The 25,674-nt window shown below is 37.3% G+C and overlaps 2 protein-coding genes across 2 annotated transcripts; both read left to right on the top strand.

Annotated features, from left to right (window-relative positions):
• The first annotated feature begins 5,218 nt into the window (after positions 1-5,218).
• On the top strand, positions 5,219-10,911 carry LOC142946583 (complement factor H-related protein 2-like). The gene is made up of 7 exons (XM_076087992.1): positions 5,219-5,291; positions 5,457-5,639; positions 7,045-7,227; positions 7,327-7,521; positions 8,730-8,897; positions 10,238-10,417; positions 10,718-10,911. Exons 1-7 carry the CDS (start codon positions 5,219-5,221, stop codon positions 10,909-10,911), a joined length of 1,176 nt encoding a protein of 391 aa, XP_075944107.1.
• A 31-nt stretch (positions 10,912-10,942) lies between these two features.
• LOC142946581 (complement factor H-like) lies at positions 10,943-25,640 on the top strand. The gene is made up of 11 exons (XM_076087991.1): positions 10,943-10,964; positions 14,488-14,595; positions 16,030-16,209; positions 16,510-16,699; positions 20,584-20,615; positions 20,781-20,963; positions 22,369-22,551; positions 22,651-22,845; positions 22,995-23,174; positions 24,054-24,120; positions 25,562-25,640. Exons 1-11 carry the CDS (start codon positions 10,943-10,945, stop codon positions 25,638-25,640), a joined length of 1,419 nt encoding a protein of 472 aa, XP_075944106.1.
• Positions 25,641-25,674: the final 34 nt, after the last annotated feature.

Below are 25,674 nucleotides of genomic sequence, written 5' to 3'. Positions count from 1 at the left end.
ATTAAACAGATTATTTTCTTCAAAGCAGAAACATGCAAAGTTGCAGGTGTTCCAGACGGCGTGCTCCTCAACACACATGTACCAGACAATCAACTAAGACAAGGACAAAACTTGAGGTTTGAATGCATCAATCCTAAAGACACTCTTCATGGGAAGGCATTAGTTGAGTGTTCAGCAGGAGGACAGTGGAGTGATCCCTTCCCAACATGTGGAGGTAAATCAATACTTTTCTTGTCCCCATGCTCCATGTCTAGGGAAATGATGGGAAAAGATGATCCATGACCCAATTGTCAGTTGTCTCCCACAATGCACTGCAAACTTAGAGTGCTTGATTTGCTCTGTTTACCCTGCCCTGATACATATTATCTTTGTGCTGCTATTTTTTTCCCAAGTAAATAGAAGTGATTCTTCGCCTTTGTGTTTTGTCATTCATAAAAATGATTGTAACTTAATACAGTTTCACCAGGAATTCAACTTAAAAAAAGTTGAATTAAAACCTCTCTTAAGAGCCCTGAACATTAAAACCTTCATGAAGGTAGCTGTGTATTAAACTGTTTTAGTTTTTGCTCGGTTAACGCCAATAAACTGGCAGTGTGTACACACAGACTTCATTAAGGAAAATACAGAAAAAGCTTTTTTGGGACTGACTCATTTGGTTTTATTTTTGTGGTTTTTTTACATTCTTTTAGCTCCTTTGGGTTGTGGGACGTCACCATCCCTTACAGACGGAGACACCACAGAAGCTCTAAGATTCCAACACCGCCATGAAGAAAGGGTTCAATATCGCTGTCAGAATTACTATACCATGGAGGGTGAGCCTTACAAAACCTGCATGAATGGGAAATGGATTGGACAGATCAGGTGTCTAAGTAAGTAACAATTCACAGACATTTTTCATGTGGCATTCTGTGAGGATCTTGCAAACGCAAAACTGATATTCTGGTTTCCAGTGTTTGCATGTAGTGGCTTGATTAATATTAACAGAATATATCAATTATACAGGGCCATTACACAGAGTGTAGCATTTATTTAGGTCTTATGTAGCTTCAATCTAAAAAGGTTTATAATGAAATAATATAACAGAATCGTTATTGTCAGAATTGTATATGCAGTATGCTGTATAGTCATTCCCCATTAATACAATTCTGCTCATCTGTTATCTTTTGCAGAACCCTGCACTGTGGATGAAGAAGCCATGCGCTCGCATAATATTGAATTCAGATATGGATCTGAACATAAGATATATTCACACCATAATGATCATATAACTTTCAGTTGTACCAAAAGAAGAATACCTGTCGGCACATTGGGCATGCGTTTCCAGTGTGTTGACGGTGAGATCAACCTGCCCACTTGCCAGTAAAGGTTTTTAGTTAACTGGATGAGATATAAACATGAGCCGGGGGGACGACCAAAGTAAAGCGTTAGACCAGTGATATCCTGATCCAGTGGCTATGCTTCAGTGCTCTGTGTGGTCATTTTAATAAAACATATACTTCCCCTTGTTTTCTGCCTCGACTTGTATGATGAGACTCAAGTCTGTTTGTCCCATCTTTATGTGCTTAAAGGAAGGTTCAAGTGAGCTGTTTTGAAACTGTTCTTCTCTGGAAGAGAAAACAACAACATAATATCCAGAATATTGATGCAGCACAATAACTTACACAACTTGGCCTCCTTCCTGATAATGACAATATCTGGTCTTAGAAGTTAAGGACGTTGTCTACGACCGCTTTTACGAATACTTTTACAAAAGGTTTCCCAAATGCTATTTCATTTCAACATGGGTTTCTCTAAGCAGCACTTAAGATCAAGCACATTGTAATGACTTGTATTTTATTCAAAGAAATTACTACCACCAAGTATTAAGTTAAGGTGGTACAGGTTTTCGCCCAGGTTGTGCAAAAACTGAGTATAATTTTTACTTTTATGGGGTTAGGTATATTTCTGAGGGCTTATTTTGGTAGTTTGTTGTAAGTAGAAAGACTTTGATGACATGTGCAACATGTAACTGATTGAATATGGGTAGATGGCACAGGAATGTATGTTTCCATTACTTTGTATCACATATTGACATTTAGTGGTGATTTGTTTAGATTTAGATAAACCTATAAATATACAGTATATAGACATCTTTACATGTACATACTGTACATAATCATCCAGTCCATGTGCTTTGTTTACAACTTACAGAACACCCGATTTAAAAATAGACTTTTTATTTCTTATTTTAGTTTTGGTCATGGGTGCTTTTTATATATATTTATAGGATATTTATATTTACACCTATTTTTCACTACTTGTGTACATAACAATCTGCTCTATTCTTTACCTTTATCCATCGTTGTGTTGTCCTTGTCCCTCGCTGTTATTTCCATTTCTGTGTAAGTATTTTTAGAGAGATGGAAAAAAAGTCAAATCCCTTTTATATGCATGTATTATTGGCTAATAAAGCTAATTCTGAAAATATACCATCAGGAAAGCCTAATAATAGTTTGAAATATGCATCAGCCAAACAATTTTGTGCCACTTTTCTTTATTGTTAGTTTTGGTCTTTCATGATATTCATAATTCCCCATTTGTTGAGAAAAACAGGTCATCTTTAAATATTGAAAGTCAACACTTACTTGAAGCACAATGTGCGTTGAATCTTTACACATTTTGCCAAAACTAGAACCATGTTTTAGAGGCCTAAACCCAACAGCATGTGAAACACAGGATGGAAAGCCCGGTCTCCAGTATTAAAGTCCTGTGCTTTGTTCGCCCAACCTCCCATCCTGACTTCCTCCAGAGGACTTCTCTGCAGAACGTCTCACTTCCTGAATTGGTCAAACATTGCTGCTGAGCATAATCTAGGCAGCAATCTCTAATCGCGAGCCAAAGTCTTTATTAGAATTTAAAACTGTAAATTTATCTAAACAACTTCTTAAACTATGATATACATCTTTACAGCTTTTTATGAACAAGACTGATAGGACCCTGAACAAATATGCTGTATGCATAAAGGATGCTGTACGTAAGCATTTCTGGAATGTCCAGTGATGCAAACAGTTTGTGTTTGTGTGTTGCAATGGGACATGCATTGTACAATCCCACTGGGCAGTCCATGTAGTGAACCTTATTGCTCCCTGAAAACTCAAACACGCAGGAATTCTGCTCAGGAAACGCTTGTCTAGAGACCATGCTGTTGTCTGTAATCCTTCTGTTTTTCCAACTGTGGGGTAATGTGGAAGTTTCTTCATCACAGATTGGTAAGTAGGAGTTTTTTCATTACTGAAGTGTTATCATTTAGCTTTGTGGAGAAACAGCGTTTAGCTTAAACTACGGATTTATGCAAAGAGAAGAGAAAGACGCCTTCGTAAATTGCATGTTTCGATTTGTGGTATTTCCTTAATACTGGAAGAATTAGTGCATGTGTGAAGGGGATACAATTATTTTCTCTCTCAATATTAGATGTGTATACTTAGAATTATTTATATTCTGATGTTTCCATTTAACTCTAAAAATTGGCATTTGGGGATTATAAAAAGTAACGGCACCCAATAAAAGTTATTTATCTTTTTGGTGGACGTGACTCGTAGATATGAGAAGAATAACCTGTATGTTATATTGGTATCTGATATGTGGATTTTCAAATGGCCGTGTTTGTGTACACATAGTTCGTTAACACTCACTAGTGTAAAAGTGCTGCAGTTTGAGCAGAGGCCAGTTTTTCTGAGCTGTCCTTCCTTGTATTTCCTTTTCAATGTTGATAACTTCCATTTTTCTTTGCTTTATTGTTAGCCCCTCAGTGGTGTGGTCATTCTTTTTTTTTTCTATTCTCATATGTGTTGCATGCAGCTGAAAATAACTTTGGATGAGCCAACCCTACACATGTTTGCAGTACTGTACATGCGCCATATGTGATAATGTGTGTAATCTCATCCTCTTTCCCCATGATGTTCTTTGTTAGAATGCTTAACGCTCCCAGATGTTCCTCATGCCAACATTTCAGAAGAGACCAAAAGAATTGATTACCAAGGAGGACATGTGATACATTTCACTTGTGCACCTGGTTACACTACATCCGGGCCAACTATCAGATATGTTTGCACGAGTGAGGGCTGGCTGGCAGTCCAACAGGAATCCTGCTCCCGTAAGTTGAATGGCTTTCTGTTAGACACTTTCACCACCAGCAGAATGAATACTGTTGTTGTTGACCCCTGGGTGTATTACAATATGTAACAAGATTACAGGAAATGGGGTAAATAACATATCTAAAAGATACATTTCCATTCTAGATTCTCTTTAGGGGAAAAAGTCAAGTCTTTCTTAGACATGCCCTTCATTACATAAATGTAATGGCAAATGTTTTCATGTTTAAAAAAGTAATTTTATTGATTGCAATTTGATGAGGTTCAACCTAGTAACATTTTCATAATATTCCAAACACAGCTCAGGTCTCAATTTGATGCCATTTCATGAACAAAGTCTTGGTACTTGGAACGGTTGACTTATGTATGAGCACAATAGTGTTTTTCTCAGTCTGATCATGCAAGGCAGTTTTATAGCTCTTTTCAAACAAAGTGATCATTTAAAGTGCTTTACGTTGTCAAAAAAGCATTAAGAATGACATTCAAAAACGATAAGCAATGAAAACGTTTTTAAATATTAGATTAAATAAAATATAATACAATAGAATATACCGGAATTAGAGTTAGAGTGCAGTTACGGTGTAGTAATAAGTTGTAAGTTGCTCAAATCAAATGCAACAAATAAAATAAAAGTGCAGCAGAGTTTTTAATTTACATTTAAATGTTTGTTGTGCTAAATATTTAACCTGCTCTCTGTTAATCATTAACACACTGACATCCAGTCTGGGGACAAAGTTAACCTTAAGCTAGGTTGTGGTCAGAATGCTGAATGTTGGTCAATACAATGTTTCAGAAATGTAGGAAACAAATTGATATTGATGAAAGTTTTGAGAAATTCAATGGTGAAATTTCCTCACCAGCATTGATGTACTTTTAAGTATGAATCACTATAGTGCAATATAAACAGTATTGCTCTCTCAGTACCATTTAGTCTAATTCTTTTATTGGCTGATTGTTCAATTTAACGATTTTTACAATGGACTTTGCACAAGTGTCAATAATGAAACAGTGAATGTGGTAATTAAACTGGACAGAAACTATTTCATCATCAGCAGATACTAAAATATCATACTGCTGCGTATTATTGAATGGAGGTCCACCTGTATCATCACTGTATTTTGAGCCTTAGAAATATATTGACCCACATTCCTGTCTGTGAAGGTAAAGCTGAAATAAAGGATCATATTTGTTCAGTACCTTACATACAAGGGGAAATGTCACTGTGTCAGGGAATATTGAAAAACTGTATTTCTTACGTGCTTATAGTTTGAAACGTTTGAAAGGTTTTTGGTCATCCAATTTATGATTTATTTGTTTTCCTTCCAGCCCAACAGTGTCCAGTGATTCACGTGGAACAGAATGTCCAGGTGATTGGGGACCCAGAGGAAGCAACCTATGGCAATGTAGTTCAATTCAGCTGCAAGTCCCGCACTGAAATCCTGTCTGGGTCACAAGAAATGTATTGTGATGAAAATGGAGAATGGCGTGGACAAGTTCCTAAATGCAAAGGTACAGCAGGCTTTCCAAAATGACTTCCTTTTTAGTAAAAGGGTGAAAGTATAGGCAAAGGGGAAGACAGGAACACACAAATACAAACATAACCCACCATGGGATGTGCCGGGCCGATTACAAAGACCGCAGACTCTTCGCATTTCTCCTTTTTGTGCCTCCTTGTCTCCTCTCTGTTCCGCCCTTTTGTCTGTGATTCGGAAATCAATTTCAACGCGTCATCTTGAAGGATGTCTCGATTCCTAAAACACATCGCGAGGAAAGAGGAGGCTTGCCGGTGGAGCTTAGATCGTGGGTGCACGGGTGTATCCTTTGCAGAAGTCTTATCAGCGCCTGTATAAAAGCATAAAAAGTTCAAACCTGTCTCCTTCAAAATTATGATCCCATACAACTAAATTGCATTCTCAATTATGTTTTGAAGGAAACATACTCCCTGATTGCGGTCGCAATTTTCAACATGACGCTAACGTTGTAAATTGAAAACAAACACACAAAAAAACACAACTGACCTTCTTTGTTAGGTTTAGTATATGGTTATGGTTTGGCTTCAAATAAGTACATGTTATGGTATCGAGCTTAAGGACGTGAATCAAAATAGGTGAATATTGACATTTGATTTCACACGGGACACAAACAGCGGTCTCCTGTGTGAAAGTCTTGTGTTTGTTTGACCCACCCATCCACTCTGACCTCCTCCCTTGGTGGACTTCTGCAGACTATGATTAGAAACATATTTGTGAAACAACAAAAACTAAGTTGATCCAGGAGAAAATAATTTTCCTACAAAACATATTTGTCAATGCAATTTTGTTAAACGGGAGACCAGGCTGAAGGGGCATGCCAATGGACAGATGTTGCAGCTGCCAATGCCATATTGAATTGGTGTTGCTTTAAAATGACACGCAAAACATTTTGATTAACTCCTCTCTCCTCTGGTGGGAGGACTAAGGCACGAGGAGAGGAGGCAAGGAATGGAATTGAAGATGTACAAACTGAACATTTTTGCTGAGAGAAGAACAATAGACTGCACTGATGTTTGCTGTACTTTCGACTGGTTTTGACAAAGGTTTAATATAACAACTCATAATACAGCACGTCTCGCCCTTATGTGCTGTGATTGGCTGTTACTACTGCACTGTGATCTACACCGACCTGGTCAGTGGTCGCTCGGCGCTACATCACATGTTGATAACCCGCTGATAGCTCCACTTTGAAAAAAGAAAATGAACTGAGAGGTTCCAGACTAATCCGCATTTGGGATTTGATCTGGCGATATGAGAATGTGAGAACCAAAAATACCTCCCAACTGAATGTTTCAGATATTATTTTACTCCAGAGTAAGGTCAATAAGTGATTACTGTGCATCCCCTTTTTATGAAAAAATATCTTTTGTTTTTTCCAACAGAGATAACTTGTGCAGTACCCGAGATTGAAAATGGTTTTGTGTCTGGAGATATTCCAGAGTACGAAGAAAATGAGGTCCTGTACTTTAGATGTGATGCTACATATAAACGCACTGTAGGCAGACCTTCAAAATGCATCAAACAAGGAAATAGAGCAGAGTGGAGCCCCACACCTGCATGTGAATGTAAGTATAAACTGAGTCATCCAGTTTGATGGTTATATCACACTGACAAGATAAAATTGGTGCTAACAGATAATATGCTTAATTTCCCAACAAATGAAGCAATAAGATGTAGACTGACACTGCCGCCACAGGAGGGAACCAGGTATCAATCTCCTTCCAGAATTGTGTTTCCACCTGGTGACACACTGAGAGTCATGTGTGGAAATAAGTACTGGATTTCACACCCTCGGGAGACCTCAGCAGTGACTACATGCAAAGAGGATGGAGAATGGACTTTCCACCCAGTGTGCCAAGGTATAAAACTACACGGGCTTAGTGCCAGACACAGATTATGAGACTGCTGTTCTTTATTGTGTGTGTGTATGGTTCATTCATTTGTGATGAAGATGATGATTAATCATATCTTTATTACTTAAGTTACGCAAGTCTTTCTCTTCTTCTAGAGGTTGTATGCAGTAATCAAAGACCACAGCATGTGTATCGCTGGAGTGTTTCATGGCAACAACGAATAACATTGGGTGACACTGCAACATATTCGTGTGGGACGGGCTACAAGAAGACAGATGGTGCCACCTTGGCCAAATGCACCAGAGATGGATGGAATCCAAATCCACTTTGTCAAGGTATTGTGAAGTTTTAACTATGACATTACTGGTAATTTTACATTACATTACAGTCATTTAGCAGACACTTTTATCCAAAGTGACCTACAATTCAGATTCTATCACATTCACACACCGTAGGCACAGCTACTGGAGCACTTTTGGGGTTAAGTGTCTTGCTCAAGGACACATCGATCTGCGACTAGCCGGAGCTGGGGATCAAACCGCGGATCCTCTGATTGAAGGACGGCCCTGCTCTCCACTTAGCCAGGGTCGCCTATTTTGTATCCATATTTGGGAAAGCGGGGAAGGAGCTTTTGGTCCAGTTAGGATTTATTTATTTTAATTATTTTTTTACCGTAATTGCTGTCTTCCACCAAAAATCGTAGGAACTAAGAGCTAGTAAACTCTGGAACTAAATCAGGAACTAAAAGTTCCTTCTCCAAGTTATGCAGTTACTTCAATATACTATTAATCTGCCTCGGTCCCAGTCTATGGTGCTCATTGCAACAGTTATCAGCCTTTTTCCAGAGAGAATCAAGCAATGCTGCTCTGTAGACCAAGAAAAAAAAGATCCATACATGTAATGTTTCCTGTATCTCCACGCTCAATAACAAGGCTCACGTTCACCCCATTATACATCCCTCACCATGACGTAAATAAAGAAATAACTGGTGATCACATTAAAAGAAGAAGCAACATCAGGTGCCATATTTACAAGCATCTTGACCATCTTGCAGTCTTATATTTGCACAACACAAGTACAATTTACTTTTACATCGGGGTGTAACATATCTGAATATTTTACTTGTTGATGTGCCAACTCTGATATGACAGTAAAATGTCACTTTCAAGTCAGTGTACAGAATAACTACATTTTTTTTATTATTATTTTTACAGCGATAACATGCAACAGTCAATCTTACGAGGAGGCAGACATTGAGGGAGAGGTTAAGACCATATACGGGTACAGGGAGCAGGTCCATTATACCTGCAAGGCTGGTTCTGAGGGACGTTTTACTCTAACCTGTGAGAAAGCAGGTTGGATCGGGACGCCACGATGTACAAGTAAGAAAATACAATACACAATATAGTTGAAAGGACGATTGTTGTTGTTTTTTCCCATCATTTTATCAACTTTTATTTTTCATGCTTCCACCACAATTACATTATTGTTTATCAGATTAGAATTGAATCGCTATGAATACATTTTGGGGCAAACATTGGTGTCTTTTTTATAGCAGCAAAGTAAAATAAATGTGGTTAGTGGTTCGCTAAGATCTGCCACCTGTTCTTCTAACCAATTTTCTTGAGCATGCATCTTATTTTATCTTTTTTCATTATTGCAAAATGTCAAACATGTTTTTTATTTCATTTAAAACTAATAATCTACTTTGAATAGACGTGTAGTTAGCACTCATTAACCTACAGCTCCATGCCTCATTTCCATCGTTACAACTTGTCTGGCCAAAATAGCTTTCCTTTTTTTTCATCCTTAACAGGTTATACATGTGTATATTGTGAGAGTTTTGTTAAATGATCAGTATTAATGTGCTCATTCTGGAGCACCACAAGGTCTGACATGAGAAGTACCTTGCTTCCTTCTTAAATTAAATATAAATATCAAAATATTTGAATTTATTTAGGGTTTGGTAAGTAATTGCATTGACTTTGTTTCATGAACAAAACATTAAAAAACTTCACATCGACAATGCAAAAATTACCAACAATGAAAAGGATAATTACAGGCTCAATGAACATGTCCAATATGAATGCCGGAACGATGCTAAAAGAGTTTTTACTGTTACCTGTGAGCAAGGTGGCTGGACAGGGATAAGGAACTGTTCAGGTAAGAACATAACGGTTCAACAAATATAGTTGTTTTAGGGATAATGTGTGACTGGAGTTTCTATGTTTTGATGGCAATAGAAATGGTAAATATCTCCTAACAGCTAAAAAAAATCTAAATTGCATTATTAATTTGATTACCCACAGTAATGGAGGAGAAAAACATTACGTGCACACGTACGTACAAAATTTATTTCACAAATGGGATTTAAGTTTGCCAGTTTTGTGTTTATACAGTATAGCGATTAGGTTTGACACCACAATTTAAAAAAAATATATATATAATTGGTGCTATCTTATTTTTTATTTTTTTTATATGGATAGACATAGAACCCATATTAATTTAGATATCTTGAGGTGATAGGCCAAGGGACCCCTGAGAATATGGCCATACCAATTTTTTTGCTCCCTGAAAACTCAAACACGCAGGAATTCTGCTCAGGAAACGCCAATAAACTGGCAGTGTGTACACACAGACTTCAATAAGAAAAATAATGAAAAAGCTTTTTTGGGACTGACTCATTTGGTTTCATTTTTGTGTTTTTTTTACATTCTTTTAGCTCCTTTGGGTTGTGGGACGTCACCACCCCTTACAGACGGAGACACCACAGGAGCTCTAAGATTCCAACACCGCCATGAAGAAAGGGTTCAATATCGCTGTCAGAATTACTATATCATGGAGGGTGAGCCTTACAAAACCTGCATGAATGGGGAATGGATTGGACAGATCAGGTGTCTAAGTAAGTAACAATTCCCAGACATTTTTCATGTGGCATTCTGTGAGGATCTTGCAAACGCAAAACTGATATTCTGGTTTCCAGTGTTTGCATGTAGTGGCTTGATTAATATTAACATAATATATCAATTATACAGGGCCATTACACAGAGTGTAGCATTTATTTAGTTCTTATGTAGCTTCAATCAAAAAAGGTTTATAATGAAATAATATAACAGAATCGTTATTGTCAGAATTGTATATGCAGTATGCTGTATAGTCATTCCCCATTAATACAATTCTGCTCATCTGTTATCTTTTGCAGAACCCTGCACTGTGGATGAAGAAGCCATGCGCTCGCATAATATTGAATTCAGATATGGATCTGAACATAAGCGATATTCACACCATAATGATTATATAACTTTCAGTTGTACCGAAAGAAGAATACCTGTCGGCACATCGGGCATGCGTTTCCAGTGTGTTGACGGTGAGATGCACCTGCCCACTTGCCAGTAAAGGTTTTTAGTTAACTGGATGAGATATAAACATGAGCCGGGGGGACGACCAAAGTAAAGAGTTAGACCAGTGATATCCTGATCCAGTGGCTATGCTTCAGTGCTCTGTGTGGTCATTTTAATAAAACATATACTTCCCCTTGTTTTCTGCCTCGACTTGTATGATGAGACTCAAGTCTGTTTGTCCCATCTTTATGTGCTTAAAGGAAGGTTCAAGTGAGCTGTTTTGAAACTGTTCTTCTCTGGAAGAGAAAACAACAACATAATATCCAGAATATTGATGCAGCACAATAACTTACACAACTTGGCCTCCTTCCTGATAATGACAATATCTGGTCTTAGAAGTTAAGGACGTTGTCTACGACCGCTTTTACGAATACTTTTACAAAAGGTTTCCCAAATGCTATTTCATTTCTACATGGGTTTCTCTAAGCAGCACTTAAGATCAAGCACATTGTAATGACTTGTATTTTATTCAAAGAAATTACTACCACCAAGTATTAAGTTATGGTGGTACAGGTTTTTACCAGTTTTCTCCCAGGTTGTGCAAAAACTCCCACCTAGTGTTAAGTGCAGATGATGCAGTGTTCACCTGCTATGTGTCGTTGTGTTGTCCTTGTCCCTCGTTGTTTCCATTTTCGATTTCTGTCTAAGTACATTTAGAGAGATGCAAAAAAAAGTCAAATCCCTTTTATATGCATGTATTATTGGCTAATAAAGCTAATTCTGAAAATATACCATCAGGAAAGCCTAATAATAGTTTGAAATATGCATCAGCCAAACAATTTTGTGCCACTTTTCTTTATTGTTAGTTTTGGTCTTTCATGATATTCATAATTCCCCATTTGTTGAGAAAAACAGGTAATCTTTAAATATTGAAAGTCAACACTTACTTGAAGCACAAAGTGCGTTGAATCTTTACACATTTTGCCAAAACTAGAACCATGTTTTAGAGGCCTAAACCCAACAGCATGTGAAACACAGGATGGAAAGCCCGGTCTCCAGTATTAAAGTCCTGTGCTTTGTTCGCCCAACCTCCCATCCTGACTTCCTCCAGAGGACTTCTCTGCAGAACGTCTCACTTCCTGAATTAGTCAAACATTGCTGCTGAGCATAATCTAGGCAGCAATCTCTAATCGCGAGCCAAAGTCTTTATTAGAATTTAAAACTGTAAATTGATCCAAACAACTTCTTAAACTATGATATACATCTTTACAGCTTTTTATGAAGAAGACTGATAGGACCCTGAACAAATATGCTGTATGCATAAAGGATGCTGTACGTAAGCATTTCTGGAATGTCCAGTGATGCAAACAGTTTGTGTTTGTGTGTTGCAATGAGACATGCATTGTACAATCCCACTGGGCAGTCCATGTTGTGAACCTTATTGCTCCCTGAAAACTCAAACACGCAGGAATTCTGCTCAGGAAACGCTTGTCTAGAGACCATGCTGTTGTCTGTAATCCTTCTGTTTTTCCAACTGTGGGGTAATGTGGAAGTTTCTTCATCACAGATTGGTAAGTAGGAGTTTTTTCATTACTGAAGTGTTATCATTTAGCTTTGTGGAGAAACAGCGTTTAGCTTAAACTACGGATTTATGCAAAGAGAAGAGAAAGACGCCTTCGTAAATTGCATGTTTCGATTTGTGGTATTTCCTTAATACTGGGAGAATTAGTGCATGTGTGAAGGGGATACAATTATTTTCTCTCTCAATATTAGATGTGTATACTTAGAATTATTTATATTCTGATGTTTCCATTTAACTCTAAAAATTGGCATTTGGGGATTATAAAAAGTAACGGCACCCAATAAAAGTTATTTATCTTTTTGGTGGACGTGACTCATAGATATGAGAAGAATAACCTGTATGTTATATTGGTATCTGATATGTGGATTTTCAAATGGCCGTGTTTGTGTACACATAGTTCATTAACACTCACTAGTGTAAAAGTGCTGCAGTTTGAGCAGAGGCCAGTTTTTCTGAGCTGTCCTTCCTTGTATTTCCTTTTCAATGTTGATAACTTCCATTTTTCTTTGCTTTATTGTTATCCTCTCAGCGTTGTGGTCATTTGTTTATTTTATTTTCTATTCTCATATGTGTTGCATGCAGCTGAAAATAACTTTGGATGAGCCAACCCTACACATGTTTGCAGTACTGTACATGCGCCACATGTGATAATGTGTGTAATCTCATCCTCTTTCCCCATGATGTTCTTTGTTAGAATGCTTAACGCTCCCAGATGTTCCTCATGCCAACATTTCAGAAGAGACCAAAAGAATTGATTACCAAGGAGGACATGTGATACATTTCACTTGTGCACCTGGTTACACTACATCCGGGCCAACTATCAGATATGTTTGCACGAGTGAGGGCTGGCTGGCAGTCCAACAGGAATCCTGCTCCCGTAAGTTGAATGGCTTTCTGTTAGACACTTTCACCACCAGCAGAATGAATACTGTTGTTGTTGACCCCTGGGTGTATTACAATATGTAACAAGATTACAGGAAATGGGGTAAATAACATATCTAAAAGATACATTTCCATTCTAGATTCTCTTTAGGGGAAAAAGTCAAGTCTTTCTTAGACATGCCCTTCATTACATAAATGTAATGGCAAATGTTTTCATGTTTAAAAAAGTAATTTTATTGATTGCAATTTGATGAGGTTCAACCTAGTAACATTTTCATAATATTCCAAACACAGCTCAGGTCTCAATTTGATGCCATTTCATGAACAAAGTCTTGGTACTTGGAACGGTTGACTTATGTATGAGCACAATAGTGTTTTTCTCAGTCTGATCATGCAAGGCAGTTTTATAGCTCTTTTCAAACAAAGTGATCATTTAAAGTGCTTTACGTTGTCAAAAAAGCATTAAGAATGACATTCAAAAACGATAAGCAATGAAAACGTTTTTAAATATTAGATTAAATAAAATATAATACAATAGAATATACCGGAATTAGAGTTAGAGTGCAGTTACGGTGTAGTAATAAGTTGTAAGTTGCTCAAATCAAATGCAACAAATAAAATAAAAGTGCAGCAGAGTTTTTAATTTACATTTAAATGTTTGTTGGGCTAAATATTTAACCTGCTCTCTGTTAATCATTAACACACTGACATCCAGTCTGGGGACAAAGTTAACCTTAAGCTAGGTTGTGGTCAGAATGCTGAATGTTGGTCAATACAATGTTTCAGAAATGTAGGAAACAAATTGATATTGATGAAAGTTTTGAGAAATTCAATGGTGAAATTTCCTCACCAGCATTGATGTACTTTTAAGTATGAATCACTATAGTGCAATATAAACAGTATTGCTCTCTCAGTGCCATTTAGTCTAATTCTTTTATTGGCTGATTGTTCAACTTAACGATTTTTACAATGGACTTTGCACAAGTGTCAACACTGTTCATGAAACAGTGAATGTGGTAATTAAACTGGACAGAAACTATTTCATCATCAGCAGATACTAAAATATCGTACTGCGTATTATTGAATGGAGGTCCACCTGTATCATCACTGTATTTTGAGCCTTAGAAATATATTTACCCACATTCTCTTTCAATCTTATGTTTTAAGCGAGATCATGTGGCCATCCCGGTGATGGTCAGTTTGCAAATGTTCATCTGGAAAAGGGAGACGATTTTGTCTTTGGGTCACAAGTTGTGTACACCAAGGGGAAAATATGTATAATCACAAATGTTTACTGTTAATTTGTATGTTTACTTATATCTCTGTGCTTTGCTTTGTACATATTATTCTGTATCACTATATCATGCATACCAAGAGGTGCAATTTAATTTTGACTAATAGTTACTTACAGAGTAATTTTAATTCTTCCTTATTTAAATTTGGTGCTATCTCAGCTGCAAGATGATACCAAATAGTTTGATATGACTCACTGAATAAAACCTGATCAATTAAAGATTGAATGAACTAAACACTTACACCGCATCGATAGACATTGTTATCATGACACAGACTAAGACTAGATTAAACTCAACATTGCAGCAAAACAAACTTTCCTGGGTGAGAGACACAAAAGTCAGGATAAAAAGGTCAACCCTGTCTCCTTCAAAATTATGATCCCATACAACTAAATTGCATGTTACCAAGTAACAATGTTTCTAATCATAGTCTGCATTCATGGACTTCTGCAGACTATGATTAGAAACATATTTGTGAAACAACAAAAACTAACTTAATCCAGGGGAAAATAATTTTCCTACAAAACGTAATTGGCAATGCAATTTTGTTAAAAGGGAGACCAGGCTGAAGGGGCATGCCATTTGACAGATGTTGCAGCTGCCAATGTTATATTTAATTGGTGTTGCTTTAAAATGACACGCAGAAATATCATTGATCAGATTTGGGTTCATGAAATCCAAAAAGTCTGATCTTAAGTCTAACATGCTGCAGCTTTAACCTCTTGATTAAACAGATTATTTTCTTCAAAGCAGAAACATGCAAAGTTGCAGGTGTTCCAGACGGCGTGCTCCTCAACACACATGTACCAGACAATCAACTAAGACAAGGACAAAACTTGAGGTTTGAATGCATCAATCCTAAAGACACTCTTCATGGGAAGGCATTAGTTGAGTGTTTAGCAGGCGGACAGTGGAGTGATCCCTTCCCAACATGTGGAGGTAAATCAATACTTTTCTTGTCCCCATGCTCCATGTCTAGGGAAATGATGGGAAAAGATGATCCATGACCCAATTGTCAGTTGTCTCCCACAATGCACTGCAAACTTAGAGTGCTTGATTTGCTCTGTTTACCCTGCCCTGATACATATTATCTTTGTGCTGCTATTTTTTTCCCAAGTAAATAGAAGTGATTCTTCGCCTTTGTGTTTTGTCATTCATAAAAATGATTGTAACTTAATACAGTTTCACCAGGAATTCAACTTAAAAAAAGTTGAATTAAAACCTCTCTTAAGAGCCCTGAACATTAAAACCTTCATGAAGGTAGCTGTGTATTAAACTGTTTTAGTTTTTGCTCGGTTAACGCCAATAAACTGGCAGTGTGTACACACAGACTTCATTAAGGAAAATACAGAAAAAGCTTTTTTGGGACTGACTCATTTGGTTTTATTTTTGTGGTTTTTTTACATTCTTTTAGCTCCTTTGGGTTGTGGGACGTCACCATCCCTTACAGACGGAGACACCACAGAAGCTCTAAGATTCCAATACTGCCATGAAGAAAGGGTTCAATATCGCTGTCAGAATTACTATACCATGGAGGGTGAGCCTTACAAAACCTGCATGAATGGGAAATGGATTGGACAGATCAGGTGTCTAAGTAAGTAACAATTCACAGACATTTTTCATGTGGCATTCTGTGAGGATCTTGCAAACGCAAAACTGATATTCTGGTTTCCAGTGTTTGCATGTAGTGGCTTGATTAATATTAACAGAATATATCAATTATACAGGGCCATTACACAGAGTGTAGCATTTATTTAGGTCTTATGTAGCTTCAATCTAAAAAGGTTTATAATGAAATAATATAACAGAATCGTTATTGTCAGAATTGTATATGCAGTATGCTGTATAGTCATTCCCCATTAATACAATTCTGCTCATCTGTTATCTTTTGCAGAACCCTGCACTGTGGATGAAGAAGCCATGCGCTCGCATAATATTGAATTCAGATATGGATCTGAACATAAGATATATTCACACCATAATGATCATATAACTTTCAGTTGTACCAAAAGAAGAATACCTGTCGGCACATCGGGCATGCGTTTCCAGTGTGTTGACGGTGAGATCAACCTGCCCACTTGCCAGTAAAGGTTTTTAGTTAACTGGATGAGATATAAACATGAGCCGGGGGTACGACCAAAGTAAAGCGTTAGACCAGTGATATCCTGATCCAGTGGCTATGCTTCAGTGCTCTGTGTGGTCATTTTAATAAAACATATACTTCCCCTTGTTTTCTGCCTCGACTTGTATGATGAGACTCAAGTCTGTTTGTCCCATCTTTATGTGCTTAAAGGAAGGTTCAAGTGAGCTGTTTTGAAACTGTTCTTCTCTGGAAGAGAAAACAACAACATAATATCCAGAATATTGATGCAGCACAATAACTTACACAACTTGGCCTCCTTCCTGATAATGACAATATCTGGTCTTAGAAGTTAAGGACGTTGTCTACGACCGCTTTTACGAATACTTTTACAAAAGGTTTCCCAAATGCTATTTCATTTCTACATGGGTTTCTCTAAGCAGCACTTAAGATCAAGCACATTGTAATGACTTGTATTTTATTCAAAGAAATTACTACCACCAAGTATTAAGTTAAGGTGGTACAGGTTTTCGCCCAGGTTGTGCAAAAACTGAGTATAATTTTTACTTTTATGGGGTTAGGTATATTTCTGAGGGCTTATTTTGGTAGTTTGTTGTAAGTAGAAAGACTTTGATGACATGTGCAACATGTAACTGATTGAATATGGGTAGATGGCACAGGAATGTATGTTTCCATTACTTTGTATCACATATTGACATTTAGTGGTGATTTGTTTAGATTTAGATAAACCTATAAATATACAGTATATAGACATCTTTACATGTACATACTGTACATAATCATCCAGTCCATGTGCTTTGTTTACAACTTACAGAACACCCGATTTAAAAATAGACTTTTTATTTCTTATTTTAGTTTTGGTCATGGGTGCTTTTTATATATATTTATAGGATATTTATATTTACACCTATTTTTCACTACTTGTGTACATAACAATCTGCTCTATTCTTTACCTTTATCCATCGTTGTGTTGTCCTTGTCCCTCGCTGTTATTTCCATTTCTGTGTAAGTATTTTTAGAGAGATGGAAAGAAAGTCAAATCCCTTTTATATGCATGTATTATTGGCTAATAAAGCTAATTCTGAAAATATACCATCAGGAAAGCCTAATAATAGTTTGAAATATGCATCAGCCAAACAATTTTGTGCCACTTTTCTTTATTGTTAGTTTTGGTCTTTCATGATATTCATAATTCCCCATTTGTTGAGAAAAACAGGTCATCTTTAAATATTGAAAGTCAACACTTACTTGAAGCACAATGTGCGTTGAATCTTTACACATTTTGCCAAAACTAGAACCATGTTTTAGAGGCCTAAACCCAACAGCATGTGAAACACAGGATGGAAAGCCCGGTCTCCAGTATTAAAGTCCTGTGCTTTGTTCGCCCAACCTCCCATCCTGACTTCCTCCAGAGGACTTCTCTGCAGAACGTCTCACTTCCTGAATTGGTCAAACATTGCTGCTGAGCATAATCTAGGCAGCAATCTCTAATCGCGAGCCAAAGTCTTTATTAGAATTTAAAACTGTAAATTTGTACTATGATATACATCTTTACAGCTTTTTATGAACAAGACTGATAGGACCCTGAACAAATATGCTGTATGCATAAAGGATGCTGTACGTAAGCATTTCTGGAATGTCCAGTGATGCAAACAGTTTGTGTTTGTGTGTTGCAATGAGACATGCATTGTACAATCCCACTGGGCAGTCCATGTAGTGAACCTTATTGCTCCCTGAAAACTCAAACACGCAGGAATTCTGCTCAGGAAACGCTTGTCTAGAGACCATGCTGTTGTCTGTAATCCTTCTGTTTTTCCAACTGTGGGGTAATGTGGAAGTTTCTTCATCACAGATTGGTAAGTAGGAGTTTTTTCATTACTGAAGTGTTATCATTTAGCTTTGTGGAGAAACAGCGTTTAGCTTAAACTACGGATTTATGCAAAGAGAAGAGAAAGACGCCTTCGTAAATTGCATGTTTCGATTTGTGGTATTTCCTTAATACTGGAAGAATTAGTGCATGTGTGAAGGGGATACAATTATTTTCTCTCTCAATATTAGATGTGTATACTTAGAATTATTTATATTCTGATGTTTCCATTTAACTCTAAAAATTGGCATTTGGGGATTATAAAAAGTAACGGCACCCAATAAAAGTTATTTATCTTTTTGGTGGACGTGACTCGTAGATATGAGAAGAATAACCTGTATGTTATATTGGTATCTGATATGTGGATTTTCAAATGGCCGTGTTTGTGTACACATAGTTCGTTAACACTCACTAGTGTAAAAGTGCTGCAGTTTGAGCAGAGGCCAGTTTTTCTGAGCTGTCCTTCCTTGTATTTCCTTTTCAATGTTGATAACTTCCATTTTTCTTTGCTTTATTGTTAGCCCCTCAGTGGTGTGGTCATTCTTTTTTTTTTCTATTCTCATATGTGTTGCATGCAGCTGAAAATAACTTTGGATGAGCCAACCCTACACATGTTTGCAGTACTGTACATGCGCCATATGTGATAATGTGTGTAATCTCATCCTCTTTCCCCATGATGTTCTTTGTTAGAATGCTTAACGCTCCCAGATGTTCCTCATGCCAACATTTCAGAAGAGACCAAAAGAATTGATTACCAAGGAGGACATGTGATACATTTCACTTGTGCACCTGGTTACACTACATCCGGGCCAACTATCAGATATGTTTGCACGAGTGAGGGCTGGCTGGCAGTCCAACAGGAATCCTGCTCCCGTAAGTTGAATGGCTTTCTGTTAGACACTTTCACCACCAGCAGAATGAATACTGTTGTTGTTGACCCCTGGGTGTATTACAATATGTAACAAGATTACAGGAAATGGGGTAAATAACATATCTAAAAGATACATTTCCATTCTAGATTCTCTTTAGGGGAAAAAGTCAAGTCTTTCTTAGACATGCCCTTCATTACATAAATGTAATGGCAAATGTTTTCATGTTTAAAAAAGTAATTTTATTGATTGCAATTTGATGAGGTTCAACCTAGTAACATTTTCATAATATTCCAAACACAGCTCAGGTCTCAATTTGATGCCATTTCATGAACAAAGTCTTGGTACTTGGAACGGTTGACTTATGTATGAGCACAATAGTGTTTTTCTCAGTCTGATCATGCAAGGCAGTTTTATAGCTCTTTTCAAACAAAGTGATCATTTAAAGTGCTTTACGTTGTCAAAAAAGCATTAAGAATGACATTCAAAAACGATAAGCAATGAAAACGTTTTTAAATATTAGATTAAATAAAATATAATACAATAGAATATACCGGAATTAGAGTTAGAGTGCAGTTACGGTGTAGTAATAAGTTGTAAGTTGCTCAAATCAAATGCAACAAATAAAATAAAAGTGCAGCAGAGTTTTTAATTTACATTTAAATGTTTGTTGTGCTAAATATTTAACCTGCTCTCTGTTAATCATTAACACACTGACATCCAGTCTGGGGACAAAGTTAACCTTAAGCTAGGTTGTGGTCAGAATGCTGAATGTTGGTCAATACAATGTTTCAGAAATGTAGGAAACAAATTGATATTGATGAAAGTTTTGAGAAATTCAATGGTGAAATTTCCTCACCAGCATTGATGTACTTTTAAGTATGAATCACTATAGTGCAATATAAACAGTATTGCTCTCTCAGTACCATTTAGTCTAATTCTTTTATTGGCTGATTGTTCAATTTAACGATTTTTACAATGGACTTTGCACAAGTGTCAATAATGAAACAGTGAATGTGGTAATTAAACTGGACAGAAACTATTTCATCATCAGCAGATACTAAAATATCATACTGCTGCGTATTATTGAATGGAGGTCCACCTGTATCATCACTGTATTTTGAGCCTTAGAAATATATTGACCCACATTCCTGTCTGTGAAGGTAAAGCTGAAATAAAGGATCATATTTGTTCAGTACCTTACATACAAGGGGAAATGTCACTGTGTCAGGGAATATTGAAAAACTGTATTTCTTACGTGCTTATAGTTTGAAACGTTTGAAAGGTTTTTGGTCATCCAATTTATGATTTATTTGTTTTCCTTCCAGCCCAACAGTGTCCAGTGATTCACGTGGAACAGAATGTCCAGGTGATTGGGGACCCAGAGGAAGCAACCTATGGCAATGTAGTTCAATTCAGCTGCAAGTCCCGCACTGAAATCCTGTCTGGGTCACAAGAAATGTATTGTGATGAAAATGGAGAATGGCGTGGACAAGTTCCTAAATGCAAAGGTACAGCAGGCTTTCCAAAATGACTTCCTTTTTAGTAAAAGGGTGAAAGTATAGGCAAAGGGGAAGACAGGAACACACAAATACAAACATAACCCACCATGGGATGTGCCGGGCCGATTACAAAGACCGCAGACTCTTCGCATTTCTCCTTTTTGTGCCTCCTTGTCTCCTCTCTGTTCCGCCCTTTTGTCTGTGATTCGGAAATCAATTTCAACGCGTCATCTTGAAGGATGTCTCGATTCCTAAAACACATCGCGAGGAAAGAGGAGGCTTGCCGGTGGAGCTTAGATCGTGGGTGCACGGGTGTATCCTTTGCAGAAGTCTTATCAGCGCCTGTATAAAAGCATAAAAAGTTCAAACCTGTCTCCTTCAAAATTATGATCCCATACAACTAAATTGCATTCTCAATTATGTTTTGAAGGAAACATACTCCCTGATTGCGGTCGCAATTTTCAACATGACGCTAACGTTGTAAATTGAAAACAAACACACAAAAAAACACAACTGACCTTCTTTGTTAGGTTTAGTATATGGTTATGGTTTGGCTTCAAATAAGTACATGTTATGGTATCGAGCTTAAGGACGTGAATCAAAATAGGTGAATATTGACATTTGATTTCACACGGGACACAAACAGCGGTCTCCTGTGTGAAAGTCTTGTGTTTGTTTGACCCACCCATCCACTCTGACCTCCTCCCTTGGTGGACTTCTGCAGACTATGATTAGAAACATATTTGTGAAACAACAAAAACTAAGTTGATCCAGGAGAAAATAATTTTCCTACAAAACATATTTGTCAATGCAATTTTGTTAAACGGGAGACCAGGCTGAAGGGGCATGCCAATGGACAGATGTTGCAGCTGCCAATGCCATATTGAATTGGTGTTGCTTTAAAATGACACGCAAAACATTTTGATTAACTCCTCTCTCCTCTGGTGGGAGGACTAAGGCACGAGGAGAGGAGGCAAGGAATGGAATTGAAGATGTACAAACTGAACATTTTTGCTGAGAGAAGAACAATAGACTGCACTGATGTTTGCTGTACTTTCGACTGGTTTTGACAAAGGTTTAATATAACAACTCATAATACAGCACGTCTCGCCCTTATGTGCTGTGATTGGCTGTTACTACTGCACTGTGATCTACACCGACCTGGTCAGTGGTCGCTCGGCGCTACATCACATGTTGATAACCCGCTGATAGCTCCACTTTGAAAAAAGAAAATGAACTGAGAGGTTCCAGACTAATCCGCATTTGGGATTTGATCTGGCGATATGAGAATGTGAGAACCAAAAATACCTCCCAACTGAATGTTTCAGATATTATTTTACTCCAGAGTAAGGTCAATAAGTGATTACTGTGCATCCCCTTTTTATGAAAAAATATCTTTTGTTTTTTCCAACAGAGATAACTTGTGCAGTACCCGAGATTGAAAATGGTTTTGTGTCTGGAGATATTCCAGAGTACGAAGAAAATGAGGTCCTGTACTTTAGATGTGATGCTACATATAAACGCACTGTAGGCAGACCTTCAAAATGCATCAAACAAGGAAATAGAGCAGAGTGGAGCCCCACACCTGCATGTGAATGTAAGTATAAACTGAGTCATCCAGTTTGATGGTTATATCACACTGACAAGATAAAATTGGTGCTAACAGATAATATGCTTAATTTCCCAACAAATGAAGCAATAAGATGTAGACTGACACTGCCGCCACAGGAGGGAACCAGGTATCAATCTCCTTCCAGAATTGTGTTTCCACCTGGTGACACACTGAGAGTCATGTGTGGAAATAAGTACTGGATTTCACACCCTCGGGAGACCTCAGCAGTGACTACATGCAAAGAGGATGGAGAATGGACTTTCCACCCAGTGTGCCAAGGTATAAAACTACACGGGCTTAGTGCCAGACACAGATTATGAGACTGCTGTTCTTTATTGTGTGTGTGTATGGTTCATTCATTTGTGATGAAGATGATGATTAATCATATCTTTATTACTTAAGTTACGCAAGTCTTTCTCTTCTTCTAGAGGTTGTATGCAGTAATCAAAGACCACAGCATGTGTATCGCTGGAGTGTTTCATGGCAACAACGAATAACATTGGGTGACACTGCAACATATTCGTGTGGGACGGGCTACAAGAAGACAGATGGTGCCACCTTGGCCAAATGCACCAGAGATGGATGGAATCCAAATCCACTTTGTCAAGGTATTGTGAAGTTTTAACTATGACATTACTGGTAATTTTACATTACATTACAGTCATTTAGCAGACACTTTTATCCAAAGTGACCTACAATTCAGATTCTATCACATTCACACACCGTAGGCACAGCTACTGGAGCACTTTTGGGGTTAAGTGTCTTGCTCAAGGACACATCGATCTGCGACTAGCCGGAGCTGGGGATCAAACCGCGGATCCTCTGATTGAAGGACGGCCCTGCTCTCCACTTAGCCAGGGTCGCCTATTTTGTATCCATATTTGGGAAAGCGGGGAAGGAGCTTTTGGTCCAGTTAGGATTTATTTATTTTAATTATTTTTTTACCGTAATTGCTGTCTTCCACCAAAAATCGTAGGAACTAAGAGCTAGTAAACTCTGGAACTAAATCAGGAACTAAAAGTTCCTTCTCCAAGTTATGCAGTTACTTCAATATACTATTAATCTGCCTCGGTCCCAGTCTATGGTGCTCATTGCAACAGTTATCAGCCTTTTTCCAGAGAGAATCAAGCAATGCTGCTCTGTAGACCAAGAAAAAAAAGATCCATACATGTAATGTTTCCTGTATCTCCACGCTCAATAACAAGGCTCACGTTCACCCCATTATACATCCCTCACCATGACGTAAATAAAGAAATAACTGGTGATCACATTAAAAGAAGAAGCAACATCAGGTGCCATATTTACAAGCATCTTGACCATCTTGCAGTCTTATATTTGCACAACACAAGTACAATTTACTTTTACATCGGGGTGTAACATATCTGAATATTTTACTTGTTGATGTGCCAACTCTGATATGACAGTAAAATGTCACTTTCAAGTCAGTGTACAGAATAACTACATTTTTTTTATTATTATTTTTACAGCGATAACATGCAACAGTCAATCTTACGAGGAGGCAGACATTGAGGGAGAGGTTAAGACCATATACGGGTACAGGGAGCAGGTCCATTATACCTGCAAGGCTGGTTCTGAGGGACGTTTTACTCTAACCTGTGAGAAAGCAGGTTGGATCGGGACGCCACGATGTACAAGTAAGAAAATACAATACACAATATAGTTGAAAGGACGATTGTTGTTGTTTTTTCCCATCATTTTATCAACTTTTATTTTTCATGCTTCCACCACAATTACATTATTGTTTATCAGATTAGAATTGAATCGCTATGAATACATTTTGGGGCAAACATTGGTGTCTTTTTTATAGCAGCAAAGTAAAATAAATGTGGTTAGTGGTTCGCTAAGATCTGCCACCTGTTCTTCTAACCAATTTTCTTGAGCATGCATCTTATTTTATCTTTTTTCATTATTGCAAAATGTCAAACATGTTTTTTATTTCATTTAAAACTAATAATCTACTTTGAATAGACGTGTAGTTAGCACTCATTAACCTACAGCTCCATGCCTCATTTCCATCGTTACAACTTGTCTGGCCAAAATAGCTTTCCTTTTTTTTCATCCTTAACAGGTTATACATGTGTATATTGTGAGAGTTTTGTTAAATGATCAGTATTAATGTGCTCATTCTGGAGCACCACAAGGTCTGACATGAGAAGTACCTTGCTTCCTTCTTAAATTAAATATAAATATCAAAATATTTGAATTTATTTAGGGTTTGGTAAGTAATTGCATTGACTTTGTTTCATGAACAAAACATTAAAAAACTTCACATCGACAATGCAAAAATTACCAACAATGAAAAGGATAATTACAGGCTCAATGAACATGTCCAATATGAATGCCGGAACGATGCTAAAAGAGTTTTTACTGTTACCTGTGAGCAAGGTGGCTGGACAGGGATAAGGAACTGTTCAGGTAAGAACATAACGGTTCAACAAATATAGTTGTTTTAGGGATAATGTGTGACTGGAGTTTCTATGTTTTGATGGCAATAGAAATGGTAAATATCTCCTAACAGCTAAAAAAAATCTAAATTGCATTATTAATTTGATTACCCACAGTAATGGAGGAGAAAAACATTACGTGCACACGTACGTACAAAATTTATTTCACAAATGGGATTTAAGTTTGCCAGTTTTGTGTTTATACAGTATAGCGATTAGGTTTGACACCACAATTTAAAAAAAATATATATATAATTGGTGCTATCTTATTTTTTATTTTTTTTATATGGATAGACATAGAACCCATATTAATTTAGATATCTTGAGGTGATAGGCCAAGGGACCCCTGAGAATATGGCCATACCAATTTTTTTGCTCCCTGAAAACTCAAACACGCAGGAATTCTGCTCAGGAAACGCCAATAAACTGGCAGTGTGTACACACAGACTTCAATAAGAAAAATAATGAAAAAGCTTTTTTGGGACTGACTCATTTGGTTTCATTTTTGTGTTTTTTTTACATTCTTTTAGCTCCTTTGGGTTGTGGGACGTCACCACCCCTTACAGACGGAGACACCACAGGAGCTCTAAGATTCCAACACCGCCATGAAGAAAGGGTTCAATATCGCTGTCAGAATTACTAT

This window comes from Anarhichas minor, unplaced genomic scaffold (genome assembly GCF_050575085.1).
Source record: "Anarhichas minor isolate MPS153535 unplaced genomic scaffold, ASM5057508v1 ptg000010l, whole genome shotgun sequence".
Taxonomy (NCBI): Eukaryota; Metazoa; Chordata; class Actinopteri; order Perciformes; family Anarhichadidae; genus Anarhichas; species Anarhichas minor.
The sequence above is the reverse complement of the archived record's forward strand: the minus strand, read 5'-3'. Positions and strand labels throughout refer to the sequence as shown.